The sequence below is a fragment of the Rhea americana genome, unplaced genomic scaffold, assembly GCF_003343005.1.
Source record: "Rhea americana isolate MKP2758 unplaced genomic scaffold, rheAme1 scaffold_140, whole genome shotgun sequence".
Lineage (NCBI taxonomy): Eukaryota > Metazoa > Chordata > Aves > Rheiformes > Rheidae > Rhea > Rhea americana.
This window is the reverse complement of record NW_028185484.1, coordinates 2,489,600-2,505,557: the sequence shown is the minus strand read 5'-3', so window position 1 is coordinate 2,505,557 and position 15,958 is coordinate 2,489,600. Positions and strand designations below refer to the sequence as shown.

At 58.4% G+C, this 15,958-nt stretch overlaps 1 protein-coding gene across 2 annotated transcripts in view; it reads right to left on the bottom strand.

Annotated features, from left to right (window-relative positions):
- Positions 1 to 505: 505 nt before the first annotated feature.
- Positions 506 to 15,958, bottom strand: part of LOC146599353 (1-phosphatidylinositol 4,5-bisphosphate phosphodiesterase gamma-1-like) — a 26,427-nt gene continuing 10,974 nt past the window's right edge. Inside the window, exons 8-32 of one of the 2 annotated variants that reach the window (XM_085298735.1) lie at positions 15,350 to 15,422; positions 13,851 to 13,952; positions 13,652 to 13,770; positions 13,409 to 13,494; positions 12,995 to 13,115; positions 12,592 to 12,760; positions 12,089 to 12,208; positions 11,752 to 11,859; positions 11,402 to 11,589; positions 10,442 to 10,642; positions 10,120 to 10,239; positions 9,397 to 9,580; positions 8,769 to 8,846; positions 7,630 to 7,733; positions 6,997 to 7,093; positions 6,613 to 6,679; positions 5,465 to 5,628; positions 5,069 to 5,165; positions 4,648 to 4,872; positions 4,188 to 4,336; positions 3,476 to 3,590; positions 3,169 to 3,330; positions 2,932 to 3,020; positions 2,536 to 2,720; positions 506 to 2,422 (exon numbers count right to left, since the gene is read on the bottom strand). In XM_085298735.1, coding sequence (XP_085154861.1) covers positions 2,371 to 2,422; positions 2,536 to 2,720; positions 2,932 to 3,020; positions 3,169 to 3,330; positions 3,476 to 3,590; positions 4,188 to 4,336; positions 4,648 to 4,872; positions 5,069 to 5,165; positions 5,465 to 5,628; positions 6,613 to 6,679; positions 6,997 to 7,093; positions 7,630 to 7,733; positions 8,769 to 8,846; positions 9,397 to 9,580; positions 10,120 to 10,239; positions 10,442 to 10,642; positions 11,402 to 11,589; positions 11,752 to 11,859; positions 12,089 to 12,208; positions 12,592 to 12,760; positions 12,995 to 13,115; positions 13,409 to 13,494; positions 13,652 to 13,770; positions 13,851 to 13,952; positions 15,350 to 15,422 — 3,175 coding nt within the window. In that variant the 3' untranslated portion in view covers positions 506 to 2,370. Of the gene's footprint in view, positions 2,423 to 2,535; positions 2,721 to 2,931; positions 3,021 to 3,168; positions 3,331 to 3,475; positions 3,591 to 4,187; positions 4,337 to 4,647; positions 4,873 to 5,068; positions 5,166 to 5,464; positions 5,629 to 5,655; positions 5,681 to 6,612; positions 6,680 to 6,996; positions 7,094 to 7,629; positions 7,734 to 8,768; positions 8,847 to 9,396; positions 9,581 to 10,119; positions 10,240 to 10,441; positions 10,643 to 11,401; positions 11,590 to 11,751; positions 11,860 to 12,088; positions 12,209 to 12,591; positions 12,761 to 12,994; positions 13,116 to 13,408; positions 13,495 to 13,651; positions 13,771 to 13,850; positions 13,953 to 15,349; positions 15,423 to 15,958 lie in introns of those variants that run through there. The other variant, XM_085298736.1, reaches the window with a different exon arrangement.

Below are 15,958 nucleotides of genomic sequence, written 5' to 3'. Positions count from 1 at the left end.
GCGGGGCTCGTCCCGGGTCCTGTGTCCCCCAGGACGTGTGCCGGCTCCGCGTGGGCTGCGGCCCATGGCCCGATGGCCCGTGGCCCATAACCCCGGGACGCGTGTCCCCAGACCTGCTCCCCTGTGTCCCCACGGGTCAGGTGTTGGATCCCCGAGTCCTCTGCCCCCATGGCCATGTCCCAGGTCCCCATGGGCCAGGTCCCATGGCCTGTGTCCTGTGTCCCCACAGCCCACGTCCCTGTGGCCCATGTCATCCATCCTGCGGTCCCATKTCCCAATGGTCTGTGTCCTGTGTCCCTATGACACGTGTCATCTGTCCTGTCCCCCCCCAGCCCGTGACACCGTGTGTCCCCATGGCATATGTCCCCRTGACCTGTCCCCCCTGTATCTCCACGCCTCTGTGTCCTCTGTCCTGGCTGCTGTTACCCCACTTTGTACATCTCCTGGCCTGGGGACATCCTCCATGTCCATGAGCTCGGGGGAATCAGACCAAGGGCCCTGGGTATAAATATTGGCTAAATAGATTTATTTTCATACAAAGAATACACAGACCCTCCAATGGGGTGCCCTCCCCTCGAGGACACCCCGAGATGCCACCGGCCCACCTGGTTGTTGCCCTCTCGCCCAGGTGCCTGCAGCACCCCAAGGTGCAAGCTCAGCCCGGGGATAAGCAGCACAAGCTCCRCTCGCTTTAATGGTTATCCCTGGACTGGATCCGGCCCATGGAGACACCTTGGGTCCYTCCTAGAAGTATTGGAGCGCCAGGGACCCAGGCTGGTGTCCAGCCGGATGTGACTTCCCCGGTGGGGACGATTGCCAGCAGCAGGGACCTTGGCTGGGGGGCACGGGCCTCCCTCCGGAGAAATTCCTGTTCTGGGGACCTTTTTTTGCCCTTTGTGCTGRGTCCTCTTCAGGCACTGACAAAACTTCTCGGCAGGGTTTTATGCACTTTCCGATCGCCTAAGGAACGCTCCCGGCTGCCCCCTTCCTTGGGCCTGGGCTTACCCTAGGGAGCGGGGCGCGGTCAGGATCCGGTCCCGGCCCTGGGCCCTGGCTCTGCTGCTGCCCCGGGACGTGACCTCAGGGACGTCCCCRTCCCTCGGCCTCCAGGCCCCAGGAGATGGGGGCTGCCTCATCGCCCGCGTTTGCCCCGCACCCTGTCTCCTGGCACCCTCCCCGCAGGGTGCCCCTGTCCCCACTCCCTTGCTGTTTGACCGGGGGCACCTCAGGACATTTTGGGGTTCYCCCGTGCCTCAATACTGTGGCTGGTAACAGACCCCTCCCTGCGCCATATGTACACACTGAATAGAAGAAGAAAATACAGGTATTTATAGCGGGAGCCCCGCCCGGCTCTGTGGGGTGGGATGCTCCCCTCCCCGCTGGGACCCCCCGAGCCATGCCGTCCCCCGCGTCTCTGTCCCAGTGGGACTGGGGGCTCGGAGYGAGCGGTGCCCCTTCTCCCATCCTCAACCCTGGCCCGTGGTGGGGAGGACGGTGCAGGTCGAGCCCAAGGGTGCAGGATGAGTCCAGGCAGGGAGGGAGGGTGCAGGACRTGGGGTGGCTGGTCCTGCTTCTTCCTGGGCCAGTTTCGCACCAGGAGACCTTTTCTGTGTCTCAGTTTCTCCAGCAGGTTGGGGGGCCGGTATCACACCCCGCTTCTGAGGGAAGCTGCCCCAGCCTGCGGTGCTGGGAAGCTAGGGCTGGGCACGCCGCTGCCATCGCCCCGCGCTTGCTCGGGCAGCCCTCAAGCCCTCGCTGTGTCTGTGTCTGCCCCAGGCAGCTCCCGCGTGCAGGGACAACGGCCAACATCCTGGCTGGCCCTGCGGGAGCGCCGAGCTGCAGCCGCACCCCTGGGTGCTGTGGCCCAAGCCCTGCTGGGGAGCAAGGCGAGAGGAGGCAGGGAGTTACACGGGGCCGAAACAGAGCTTTCCTCCTCCTGCCTTGCTGCCGTGCCTCCATCCCTGCCTGGTGCGGTGATGGAGAAACATCATAGACCTACGCAAAGACCCCTCTTCTCCCCAGACTGKAGACTTTTGACCCGCCTTTGCTGGTACCGTCCATCCCCAGGACCTAGCAGTGCTGGCACCCTTGAGCACYGGGTCGTGTCGACGGTGGCTGGAGCCGGGCTGGCACGAGTGCGGCTCAGGGGGCACCAGGTCTGGCCATCCCACCCTCCCGCCATCCCTTTGTGGCGGGAGAGGAGGTGGCAGRGGGCTGTCCCTGTGGGCTGAGTCCTGGCCCGCACCAGCTCTGAGTGTAGGAGGGATGCGGGCGACAGGCAAGGATATGTCCACAGCCAGCTGGTGGCACCRGCCAGGGCTCATGCAGGCAAGACTCCCCGGCCACGGGGCCTGGAGAGCCCCAGCTGGCTCAGTTGCGTTTGCTGACCATCTGCCGATCCCTCTTCTTCTTCTCCATCAACCTGGGAGGGGGGGATGGAGAGGTGGCATTAGCAACCTCTCTACTGACTGTAGGGGCCAAACTGGGGGCTCAGGGCAAGGGTGCACCCCAAGGCCAGCATGGAGGGGGACTCACTTGCGGTTGCGCACTTCSGTGAGCTCCATGAGACGCTCCTGGGCCGCCCGCAGCTCGTCGAGGCGCTGCTGGTAGCGGGAGTCACAGTTGTTGGTGCGCTCGTAGCTGGAGACCTGGCTGGAGAGCTCGCTGGCGCGATCACGCAGCTGCTGAATGGACGAGTACAGGTTCTCCTCATCTTCCTCCTGCTCCGACACAAGGACATGAGGCTCGTGGGCCTGGTGTGGGCACCCAGGGCCCCACTCTCCCCCCTCCAGGAGGGGAAACTGAGGCATGAAGTGGGACACCATGTTGCACAGGAAGCTCTGGGTCAAGCTGTTGAGGGAGCAGAGGGGATGAGGGGAGTCTGGGGAATGTCATGGGGCACAGGTAGGTCCCCGCATGGCACCCACCCACCTTGGCATTGATGATCTCAATATGGATGAGGAGAGCGGCCAGCTCCAGGTCCTCTGTGTAGCTGTTCTTAAGCGGCACCGACCGATAACCTGGACATGACATTGCAGTTGTTGCGACATGGTCTTGTACCTTCTGCATGGCCATTGCTGTGAGCCACAAGCACATGGCCACCCCGGGAGCTGGCCCCCAAGGGGCTGAGCCTCAGGTGGGCACCCAGCAGGGATGGAGGGAGCATACCTGTTTTGAGGCCCTTGACAGGAAAGGTGGCTTGTGCTAAAAAGTTGGGGTCGCTGAACATGTCCTCCTCATACACCACGAAGCGGAGGAAGGCGAACTCAGGGTTGTTGATGTCGAAGACAAACTGCTTGAAGAGCCACACGGGGTTGAAACCGTTGTCAGCTGGCAGGCGAGGACAGAACAGGCAGGAATCAGAGCACGGAGCTGGGCTGGATGCCTGGATGGTGCACAGCATGGCACCGGCATGGCACTGACTGGCCCGAGGGTGAAAGGACCCAGTGGGTGTATCACCTGCACGGACCCTCACCTACAACATCCGTTTTGTTCTTGCTGTTGTCGTACTCGGAGCCACACACCTCCACCTCCACGAAGGGACACACGATGCTCCTCCCATTCTTGGGCAGGTGCCGGGCGCCGAGGATCTGGGGGAGGTGGAGGAGGAGGAGGCTGAGCTCCAGCTGCCCTGGCCCTGCAGGCTAGGAGGGACTCCTGGAGCAGCCCTATGGCTCAATCCTTTATGGTCTAATAAGCCTCACTAGGCCTTCTCAGGCCTACATAGGAATTTGGACAGATTTTAGCTCGATTTCAGCCATATCTGTAAAATTATTTATGAAACTCGTTTTCTCTGTGACTTGCTCAAGGGTCACAGAACCACAGAATGGCTGGGGTTGGGAGGGAACGTTTGGAGATCCTCTGGTCCAATCCACCTGCTCAAGCAGGGTCAGATGACTATGGACTAGCCTGTCCTAGCTGTAACATCAAAATTACCCAAAGGTGGGGCAACATGGTTGTGAGCTTCTTTTAGCTATTTTATTCTCCAACTTGCTCTTGCTGAGGTTTTGCTCAGCTCCGTGCAATGCCATGTACCGACAGACCTAAGAGGTCGCAGTATAACAAATCCCGTGGAGCAATGGCAGAGAAARCTCCCCATCAGCATGGTACCGATGGCGAACACTTCGGGGTGCTGGTGAGTCGYCATTCTCTGCTTGTCCTCCCCCATGCCACTGGCCCCCACTTGCCTGCAGCTGCACTGTAATGGGCTCCACAATCTTCAGGCTGTTCTTGTCGAAGGGGTCAAACGTCTCATCCCTCATGATGTCGGGCTGCAGGACGTAGCCGCTGCGGCCTCCGAGCATGAACAGCGCCTGGTTCAGCTGCATCGGCTTGTCTGATAGCCACAGGGACAGAACAGCTCTGAGCTATGGGGTTCAGGGTTCCCCCGATGTCCCTAGGAGGAAGGTCCTGCCCTAGGCAACCCCCCAACAGAGAGTCCCTGACCCCAGGTAGAGAAGGGATGCAGCCAGATATTGCATGAAGTATCTAAGTATCAAGGATGTCCCCATTAGGATGGAGATGAGGGCTGGATAGAGCATCCAAGCCACATCCAGTAGTGACTGGAGAGCTACCAGGGATGGGGATGGGGGAAATGGGGTGACCTGTAGGACTGAGCCCACCAGCCACCCTAGAAGCAGGATTTACCGGGGGTCTGGAAGTTGAGAGCCACAAGCTGGCTGCCACAGATCCACATAGGCAGCGGATCGTAGTTGGAGGAATCCAAGCGCTGGCCTTTGGGGTAGATGCGACTGAGTTGGCGCCGGTTGTACTGCAGGAACTTCTTGCCCTTGCTTCGGTTGGCGTACTTCTCGGCTTTGGTCTCCGGGAAGGAGGACATGTCCCGGTAGCACGCCTTGTCTGTGCCAATCTCTGAAAGCGCAAAGGGCAGCTGTCAGCAGGAAGCTGCAGGGCTCTCAGGCTGTGCCAGTGGTCTGGGGTGCCTCAACCTCTGCCCCAAGGGCATATGGGGCCAAAAGGGGGTGCCCCACAGACCAGCCTGAGTCCACTCAGTTCCCTGCCTGCCCAGCTCTTTCCCTGATCATACCATCACCCCCCTGGCTCTTACTGTCTTCATCGAACGGCACTGGGCGGCAATAAACAACGAGCTCGGAGAGCTCCAGCGCAATCTTCTTCCTCCGCTCCATGATCTTCCCCTCTTGCATCTGCACAAGGGAAAACAGGAGCTAAAACTGTTGCCCTGGTGTGCCTGTCTCCTCCCAGGCCCCCACTGCAGAGGATGATCCACAGATGATGGCATGGGACCATCCACCAAAATGTAACCCTTATTTTGCCCCATGCTGCAACCAGGGCCAACTCGGTGGGGTGTGGGGTCATGGGCTGCCGGGCTCATGCTCCTGTGGGAGGGCTGGGCCTCCTTTCTCCTCACCAGGGAGCAGGCAGTGCTCAGCTTCTCCAGGTCCTGTGACACCTGGAGTGTTGCCTGGCCCGCAGCGCCCCTCACCCTGGCATCGGCGTTCTGCGTGGCCTCCCGGATCTTGGCCACCCACTCGCTGAGCTCCTCCTGCGTGTCTGCGGCCACGTCCAGTGACTGGGCTGCGTGGGACATCTGCTGGGAATGGATGGTGAAGACAAATGGTTTGGAGCTCCTCCCGTCTTTGCAGATAACTATAAGGACATCAGAGGGGGCTTTACTTGAAGAGATTCCCAACGGATGGCTCTGTGGAGCAAACGAAACCTCAGCGGTCCTGCTTGGCCCACGGCAAAGCATGGGATAGGAGCACGCTGGGGACTGCAGATTCCTCGGTGCACCCCCTGTACCCCTCGGTGCACCCCCTGTACCCCAACCGATGCTTGGCTTAGCCCCCCTCGCCTGCTGTAGCCCTACAGCCAGGATTTGGGGGTGCCAGATGGACAGAGGTGTTTGCCAGGGGCAAATCTTCACTGAGGATGCAAGGTGGAGCGTGCAAATCTGGTTTCGCCTGCTGCGATGCTGCCTGCAACGCAAGGCACAGCAGAGACTGAGTGCCCACGACTGTCAGCGTGCCCTGCCTGGGATCTCCCACGGGCAACTGGCAGGCTGTAGGGCTGTCCCCCTCTGAAACTGGAAATCACCAAGAATTACAATTTGGGAGAGGGGATCCAAACTTCCCCCTAAACTCCAGTCAATCACTGAAAAATATCTGGAAATGAAAGCAGCAACCAGAAATGCTCTGTTCTGCTGTTTCTGTAATTAAGAGTTTCAGCTTTCTGTGTTGAAATGCATTTTTCCTTTGAGCTGTCTTTTTTTGCAGGGGGCTAAATATCCACCAAACTGAACCAAAACTGTTTGGGCCTTGAAGGATGGGTTGCTTTGGCAGAATCCTTCTGAATTCAGCCCTGTGTTTCCCCTGCTTGGTGTGAGGCTACTTCCAGCCTCTTAGCCGGAGCAAGGACAGAGAAGTTCAGTCCTTCCCCAGCTGCAGCCTATGTTCAGCTTGGTCAGCCACCTGGGGGCCAATGGTATCTGCCAGAGAGCAGGTCCACAGCAGCTCTACAGCTGACTGGACTCAGGTGTGTGACGAGTTTCAAGAGCCTCAGGTCATTGCACTGATCTTTAGCTTTCCATGAACACTCCTGCTCCCTCCGTGGGGATGCAGCAGAGACACTCACCTACGTGGCAGGACGGCACATCGATGAAGCCCTTCAGGAAGTTCCCCAGGGGGCTGTTTTCTGATGACTGCAAGAGAGGAGGGAAGAGGGAGCAGTGAAAGGTCTTTTCAAGGAAGCCACCACTAGCTGTCTTTGTCCCACTCGCTTTGGCAACCTTCTTAACCCCAAAGCCACCCCTAGCTTTGCCAAGTCTCAGCAAAGCCAAGAAAACACCTTCTCCCCATTCCTACACAAAAGCCCTTCTGGACGAGGGCTGAGCCTCTCTGTGGGTTCTGCTCTATGTCCAGAGGCAGGAGCATCCTCAGGCTCTGGACAAAGATCTACACTCAGGCAGATTCGACTCCAGGCGTGCAGATGGAGCCAGCACAAGAACATCCCACTCACAGCTTCATCCTGCTCCTGCGCCTGCGTGTTCACGATCTCTTCCACGTAGTTGGCTGGGAACCACAGCTGCTTCTTGCCTCCATAGTCCCCCCGCCACCTAGAAGGGGTGAGAGGATCAAGGCAAGTGGACTGATTCGGGGGGGGACGAGGGTGTTAACACTGCATGCAATGTCAGGGAACATTTGGAGAGGGGAGGGACAGAAAAGGAGGCAGTTAAAACCTGTTGCAGTAACACCCATCGCCCGTGCAGTTGCTGTGGCATGGGACAGTGCCCAAAGCCCCTGTGCCCCAGTGGATTTCAGCAAGGGAACCCCAAGGGCACAGAATGCCGTTGGAGCTGCTATCGCGGAGCTTTTGGCCTGTCGCAGCTCAGGGTGGACTTCTCCACCTCCCAGCTGCAGCCCAAGGCATCCTGTAAATGGCAGCGCTGGCACCATCCCATAGCAGCTTCTCTGCTCTGTTTCCAGCATCCCCGGAGTGGAGCATGACGGGCTATGTGATACCTGTGCCCACTCAGTAAAACCAGCAAAACCCCACGCCGGGAGGCTCCTACCAGCCCTGGGCTTGCAAACAAGCCACGCTGTGATGGCACCGGACACGGGGGCTGCCCTGGGCTGCGGGGACTGTGCTTACCAGCCACCATCCTGCTTGTCCACATTGTGGATGATGGCCTGCTTGCAAAATGACAGCTCATCCTCCCGCTGGGCTTTGTAGTCATAGAGGGCCTTCACTGTGCACTGGGCCACAAGGGAGAGAAACATGGGCGTCACTGCTTGTCCTTCAGGTGTCTCTGGCCTGGGGACACTGCCCAGGGCTGGTGGCAGTGCTCCCTGCACAGCCTGGCTCCTCAAGCCCTGACATTTGTGCACTGGTACCCTCACTACCCAGGGTTAGTGTTCCTGGATCCAAGTGATGCCCCAAAATAGCCCACACCAATAGTGAGATGTTAGATGGGGTGAAGGACAGGGAACATTGTGTTCCCATACGGTGTCTGCAGGGACAGCCACACTGCAGGGCCATGGGGGCTGCTGTGGGAAGCCCCATGTACCTGCTGTGCCTCTAGCCCTGTGGTGAAGGAGAGCAAGGCCATGTCCCRTGAGCTCTTGTGTCCCAAATTGGCTGAGGGGACCCGCAACACATGCTGAAAAGCCCYCGTGCCACCGACAGCAGCTTTAGCAACTGTTCCAGGCACAGATCTGACAGCCACCATCACAGCTGGGTACTGACCCTGTGGTTAACACTTTTGGCTGCACCAGTGCAAAGTAGCTTCTAGTTTTAAGTTCCCAAATGGTTTCTCTTGTTGCACTAAAGGGATTTATCTTGAGAAATTCCTGGAAAAAGCTTTTTGGGTTAAGCCTGCACATATTTGGTCTTAGCCTGAGAGTTGGTCTGCTGCAAAGAGAAGTTTAAAGTACAGCCATGTAAGATTGTAGGATCATACGACCACAGCGTAATTTGGTTTGGAAGGGACCTTGGAAGAGGTTTAGGGCTTTAGTTCAATGTCCTGCTCAAAGCAGGTCTGCTCTGAGACCAGCACAGGTTTCTCAGGGCTTTATCCAGTCTGTGCTGGGCAGAGGGCATGGATTAGGCCAACCTGTGGCTTTGTGCCACAGGGGGTCCCAACGTAAGAAGGATGCTGTAGCAAAGCAGTGAAATGCTGCAGCTTTTCAGGCCTGTGGGTTGGGGGCATGCCATGGCGCTCCAGCTCCAGTGCTAGAGTCACCATGTCCCACTGCTCTGTACCTCCCAAGGATGCTGGTCTGGCCTCTTACCCTGGCCATTGGCATCTTGTTGGCCTCCACGTAGAAGTGAGGTGTCCGCACCTCATACAGGGCTCCGTAGTCCAGCTCCTGCAAGGAGAGGTGCCTGAGCAAGGTCACCTGGCTGCTTAGCTGCCAGGAGGGGGGAGGAACACAGGGGGGATACTGCTGCATCCAGCTGAAGGGCAGCTAATAGCCTTTTCCAAATAAYTGGAGGGGAATTWCAAAGATGATGGAGCCAAGCTCTTTGTCGTTTGGGCAGATGATATAACCTGGAGCAATRGCTGCAGACTGCAGCTTGGCCAGGTTGGGCTGGACTTGCAGCAAATCTCCTTTGCCAGGAGGGAGCTGCAGCTCAGGGCTGAGGTTGGGGGGGTCCCAGATCTCCGTCCTGGAGTTTTCCCAGCCTCAACATGGCTGCCTTGGTGCAGCATTGGCAACAACCCTGCTCTGTGGTGGAGGGTTGGGAGCCCTTGAGGAGGCTGGAGCAGAGACTTTCTCATTCCAGCAAAGCTCGTGACAGGGCCAGCTTGCCTGTAGCACAGCATCTGTGCCACCTAGGTTCTGCCAGCTTGCTGTAACAGTTTGCACAGCCCTGCTGAAGCCTGAAGCTGCCATCCCTGCTGCCAGGAACACTCACAGTGGTGCCCATCTTCTCCAGGGTCTCCTCATTGATAGGGTAGCGCAGCTTCATCTTCCGGTAGAGTGGGTGCTTCTCRTAGTAGCTCACAAGGTCCACGAGGCTCTCGAACTCAGCCGAGCTGCCCAGCATGAAGAGCCGACCTTCCTGCTGGATGCGGCAGTGCTTGATCTTCCCCTCTGCCCTGGTGCCAAGAGAGCCAGGGGGGGACTGTGAGATGTGGTGAGGAACTCATTGGGGCCACASTGATAGAAGAGGCCTGGGCTAGGGCAACACAATCACCCTGTCCTTGCTGCTAGCCCTGTTCCGGCAATAAATTAATGCAGGATGCCGCCAAGACGGCAGCAGGTTGCAAGGAATGTGACTGACCACTGTGAAGATGCACCATTAMCACCGCTGAAGCTGGGGAATCCCTTCCCTGACAGCCCTGTGCCTCCCRCAGCCCTGACTTGTCACGTGAAACAACCCATGGGAGGAATGACACCAGTCCTCCCGCCCGATGCAGAGCAAATCCCCGCTGCAACAACATGCTGGGACTGGCTCAAGAGAGTAGGGGAAGACCCCCCCCGCCAGGGCAGAACATCTGCAYGGGCACAGAAGACGTACTGATCTCCCAGTCTGAGTCACGGAAGACATGAGCCTAGCAGTTCTCTGCTCATCTTGCAGTACAGATGCCTGGGAACAGCTTGTACAGTCTCAGGATGCTGGGGAGGCYGCACTCACCGGAAGGAGATGGCGTAAGAGTTGGGTTCGCTGCGCTTGCGCACCAGGAAGGCTCCATCCCGTGGGACCCTCATCAGCATGTGCTCAGCCTGCAGGCGTGTCAGGTTGGCATGGTACCACCTGGCCAGGGGAGAGCAAGAATGCGGTGGGCCGGTGCCACCATCCCTGCACCTGGGAGAGTGTCCCTCACCCGATACCGGCTCTGCCATGAGACAATGCTGGAGCCAGGCCCAGGGAGAGCAGGCAAGGAGAAGTGACGAAGCAAGAGGCCCTGACAGCAAGGCCAGAGGACTGGGAAGACAGGAAAAGGGATCATCCTCACTCTTTGCTCTCGTGGGCATTGGGCTGGGGCACGGGGTCGGTGAGGCGCATCTCGAACTCGTTGCAGCGGAGTGGCACCTCCCGGTAGTGGCAGATGAGGCTGTAGAGGCTGTCGAAGACCAGGTTGTCTGTCAGGTAGAATTTGGTGGTGCCGGCCTCCTGCCGCGAGTGGATCCGGCAGTGCTGGACACGGTTGGATCTCCTGTTAGAGGGGAAGAAGGCAGTAGTGAACAATGCTGGGGTGCAATGAGGGAAGACACAGGGGTTGAGTGATCCCCATGGCTGCATCCCAGGTCTCAGGGGAGATGCATCCCCCCACAATCCCTTCTGCCCTCAGGCATGTACTGCAAAGGAGAGTGCTGGGGTCTGGGTGCTGCGAGTGCTTCAACAGCAGGGAGAAGCCCGCAGGAGGCAGATTTGTCTAGAGCAAAGAGAGGAGGTGGTCTAGGAGCACAGCTTAGGATGCTGCAGGGGAAGGGCTGAGAGCATCCCTGGCAGCTGCTCAATGGGCCAGGCTGGTGCTGATTGCCCGGAGCTCCCGATGAGCTGGGTGTCTGCCCCCTGTCACATCATCTCACATCCCTACCTTCCGCAGGCCCCCTGTCTAGCATTGGGGGGGGGCAATAATCCAAATATTATTTAGAAGGTTCAGTAGTAGGCATGTGTTATGCAGCTCTCGGGTCCAAGCCAGGTCAGGACACTGCTGTGCAAGCTGCTGCACACCATGCAAAAAAAAACAGCGTTTGCCCCAAGATCTCTTATCTCTTACTGGTCACAATTTCTGCCTCTGAACTGGGAATTTGCTAGAAGGCAACCCCTGAACACGCAGAGGGATGCCCAGACTGGCAGACTCCTGAGGAAGGTCTGAGCCCACTGTCCTCCCCAGAGAGCAGAGGCAAGGGCTGTCTGTGGGGTACATGCTGGGAAGAGGATGGTGCGGCCACCAGGCTGGGGCTCCTACCAGAAGGAGAGGGTGTAGTCACCGACGAAGGTCTCGCTCTCCCGCACGAGGAAGGTGCCATCCTTGCCACCTGTCTCAGTGCAGTACTCGTGCAGCAGTTTCTCTGCGATCTGTCGCCCATCACGGCCTCCTCCCAGCTTCCCGTGGAACCACTTCTCTGTGAAGTGCAGCTCGTTGTTGTTGAACTCCTGTGTGCCGTCAGAGACACCGGGGGTTAGCATCCCCTTGARCCGCGGGGCAGAGAGCAGCCGGTATCGGCTGGGGCATCACAAAACCTCTCCYCCTCCTTGTGGAGACTCTCAGGCTCCCCAAATGCCCCTCAGAAGTTCAAGTGCCTTTCTGGCATGTACCTCCTTCTGTTCCACCTCTTCCTCGTCCTCATTGAACTGGTAGCGGGATGTCTCCTCCGAGTAGTAGATCTTGTTGCTCGTCAGGACGAAATAATGTGGGCTCCAGGTCTGGGAGAGAAAAACAGCGTCACTGGGGCAGGGATGAGAGTGGCATGGAGGCATGGGGCTTTGAGGCCCCATTCCTCTCATGAAATGGTAATGGCTTAGTAGAGCATGTGTCCCGTGCCTGCTGCAAACCCCAATGCTCTCCCACACTAGCATGTCCTGCATCTCCGTCTGACTGACCCCACTCACCCCTGACTATTTGCCTCTTTATTCTGTCAAGAAAGGCTCTTACGTGATCAATAGGGTCTTCAAGGTAGAGGATGCCATTTTTGATGGAGTTACTGATGTCGTTCTCGGAGTAGCTGGCTGTGGAGACCTCCTCGTACAGGTTCCCTTCAACCAGTTTCTTGTGCTGTGGAAACAGCCCAGAGAGAGGAGCTCAGCAATGGGGATGATCATCTCATCAGTCTGTGGCGCTCACCAAGCTCCCGGCTCTCAAAGTAATGCTTGGAAAGTGAAGAGAGAGCCCTGCAGATCCCCCTCACCCTGGCTGTTTGCATCATGGTGCCCATCTCCTGTGTGCTTCTGYACTGTCACGACCACCTGCGATGTGCCAGGAGGTCCTTGGGGTTCCCAAGCCCTGTAGATCTCTCCTTGCACACACAGATCCCTAGCATCCTATCATATGGTATGGAGGGATTTGGGAAAATCCCCATCCCTTTCAGCCCAGTGTTGATCTTGCCCCACTGCTCCTGCCAGGAAAGAGGAACTTCAGGGAGGTGCTGGGCTCTGCACCTTGATAAGGATCTTCTTCTTGAGCTGTGTGGGTGATGGCAGCTCATCAGCGTTGATGTCCACTGGCTTGGTGAGCAACATGTCCCCAAAGACCTTCTTGAAGTGGGAGGCCATGTTCCTCTGCTGGACGATGCTGCAGTGGTCTTCGATGGAGAGAATGATGGGGAACCTGAAGGAAGCAGGCAGGAAAGGTGACTCAGAGTGTCAACTCACTTGCACTCCCAGTAGGGTTGAGCCAGAGCCTGAGGGAGCAAATGGGAAGCTGTAGGCTGGGCCACAGGAAGAAGAAGTAGAGGGGAATTTGTGCAATATTATCCTGCATGGACCAGAGATGGGGGCATTGTGTGACCAGTACAGCCTGGGAGCTTGGAGTGGGATTGGCGCAGGGACTGGGAGCTCTTACTCGGAGGTGACGAACGCATGCTCCTTGATGGTGTGCAGSACATCCAGGAACTTGATCTTGGAAGTGAGCGTGTGGCCATGATAGATGATGGGCAGGTCATCCGGGCCATCCCAGCAGTCCACTGAGTGGGGGGGGACACTCTAGTTAATATGTGCTGTTCTCCGATCTCATTCCCCAACCTTGTTCCTGGCCCCCTCTTCTGTCATGCAGACGCGCTGTGCAGTGCTCCGTGCACCATGGGAGATGCTTTTGGGTTCCTGGGCAATGCAGGAAGGTCACCCCCCGCCCCCATTCCAGTGCCACGGGATGAGCTTGGGGACAGTCTGTCTGATGTGCTGCTGGGTGCTGAGGGGTGGCTGCCATTGCCATGGGGTCCCAGCAATTGAGGCGCCCAGCAGGGATGGGGTCACTCACGCTCAATGCAGCGGCAGCCCATGCGGAGGCAGCGGGCATACGCTTCCAGGGAGGACTCACTGGAGAACTGGTCCCCTGTCAGGTACCTGCAGAGGAGCAAGAGGAAAGGTCAGTGGGCTGCCTTTGCCAGGGGTAAAAGCAGGGAGGCTCCATGCAAGCATTGAGATCAATGAGAGATGCCTGGGGGTGAGGAGATGCTTATGGGCTCCAGGGTGCAGGAGGTGAGCTCTTCATCTGGCTTACGTGTTGTGGGAGGAGGAGATCCAGTACTGRGAGAGGGGATGGTTCATCTCCTCTGGCACCACACGCTCATATTTTGAGTCCATCACCATGTTCTCCTTGGAGAAGAGGTACGTAAGGAACTGGGGAAGAAGCAGACAGGTTAGAGCATGCTGGGCCAGGGATCCCCGCAGGGGCTGTAACTGCAGGGAGGGCCACGCACCTCGTCCAGCTGGAAGGAGGGGTCTGCTGCCTCACTGGAGCAGTCCTTGAGGTAGGTGCACATGTAGTCCCGCACCATGCCCACGTCGCTGGCCCAGGACTCCTAGGGCAGAAATGTACTACATTGTTCAGGAGGAGCTGGAGGCAGTGTGGCAGCCTGGAAGGTGTATCCCACTGGGGTCTTTGTGGCTGGGCCATCAGGGAATGCAGGAGGGTCTCCAAGATTGGGGCTGAGAGGTTTCCCTGAAGGATCTCCAAGTTCAGGCCAGGAGGGGCCCCTGAAGGATCTCCAAGATGGGGGCTGGGAGGTATCCCTCAGGAGTCCCAAGACCATGAGGCCGTGAGGAATCTCTGAGGGATCTCTTAAGCCAGGGTTGGGAGGGATCTCCGAGGGTTCTCCAAGGCTGGGGCCAGAAGGGATCCCTAAGAGATCTCTAAGGCAGGTCCAGAAGAGATCTCTAAGGAATCTCTAAAGCCAGAGCCAGGAGGATCCCTGAGGGATCTTTAAGGCTGTGCCAGGAGGGATCTGAAATGGATCTCTAAGATTCAGACCAGCAGCATCCCAAAGTGATCTCTAAGGCTGGGGCCAGGAGGGATCTCTAAGGTCCTCCCAAGACTGGAGTCAGGGGGATCCCTGAAGGATATCTAAGGTAGATCCAGATGGTGTCTCAAWAGGATTTCCAAGACTGGGACCAGGACGATCCCTAAGAGACCTATAAGGGTTGGCCAGGAGGATCCCTGAGGGATCTAGAAGGCTTACGACCCAACAGAATATCTAACAAGCCCTRCCCCCACCACCGGAGGCCAGATCATCACTGCCAAGTGCTGGCAGATCTCTTTGGGTCCAGGCAGCGCAGATCTGTACTTGGCAGCACTACCCTGTTGCATCCTGCGATGGCTGGCCTTGTGCTCAGCCATGACCCATGCCAGCAGCAGGTCTGTTCATGTGGCCAGAAGCTCCCCATCCTGCTTGGGTGCTACTGGGGTCCTGCCCTGTTGAACCCAGCCTGTTTTTCCCAGCCCTTGTTCCCGGTCTGCGGGGACCCAGTGCTGGCTGCAGTCTTCCCTCAACGTGAAGCACTAGCCAGGAGAAAAGCCAGAGTGAGACAAAGCTCAGTTTTCTAATAAGAAAARCATTTTCCTTTGGAACTGGTGTCAGTGATGCTGCTAGTTCCCCACAAGGAATGGGACTGTTGGAGGAAGCTGGGAGAGAGCCTGATAACTGAGGAAAGGAAGCCTCAAATTAGAAAGGCATAAACTGCTCCCCTGGACAGGACGAGAAATCACAGCCTGGCCTGGGTGGGGAGATGTGGGTTCAGCACCGGGAACGTGTCTGCATGCTGTGGCTGGGTGCTTGGTGCTGCGATGCWCGACCAGGTCGTACAGGCAGCTGTGCGGCTTGGGGGCAGGAAGACGCCACAGCCGGGCAGAGGGGACCCCTCTGGGGATGACCCTGTGCGGTGAGGACCTTGGATATGGGGGGGCCAGGGGGACACTCACCTTCTGGTCATGCAGCAGGAACTTCTGGAAGTCGTACAGAGAGATCTGGCACAGCTCTGGCCGATCCACGTTCCTGGAGCATGGAGGGGCAGTCAGGAGGGGAGACAGGGAAGTTTCCCGGGGTGAGATGCGTGGAGATTGCACCAGCCTGCGCTCGTGTTCCCGGGGCCCCTGCTCCTGCCGGGCTCCTCTCACTCTTCKTGACCGCACGCGGCGTGTTTGGGCAGAGGGACGCCACGGAGAGGCGGGAGCACCCGTGGCCGCTGCACGGGGCAGCGACACAGCGTCCCGACAACAGCCGTGGGGGCCGGGAAGACCCGGGGGCCCTGCGAGCTCCGGGGCCCCTCCAGGCGCGGGCGGGAAAGGGCGCTGCAGCAGCTCCCCGCGCCCCGGCAAGCGGCCGCAACGCGACGGCCGCTTGTCACGGGGGCACCGGCGCGCACAAGCCCACCAGCGCGGGGGTGTCACCACCCCACCGCCCTCCACGCCCCGCTCCCACTCTCCTCGCCTCCACCCACAGCACGACTGACATCCCCACTCACATCCACTCACATCCCCCTCACATCCCCCTCACATCCCCTCACCTCCACTCACAGCGCCACTCCCATC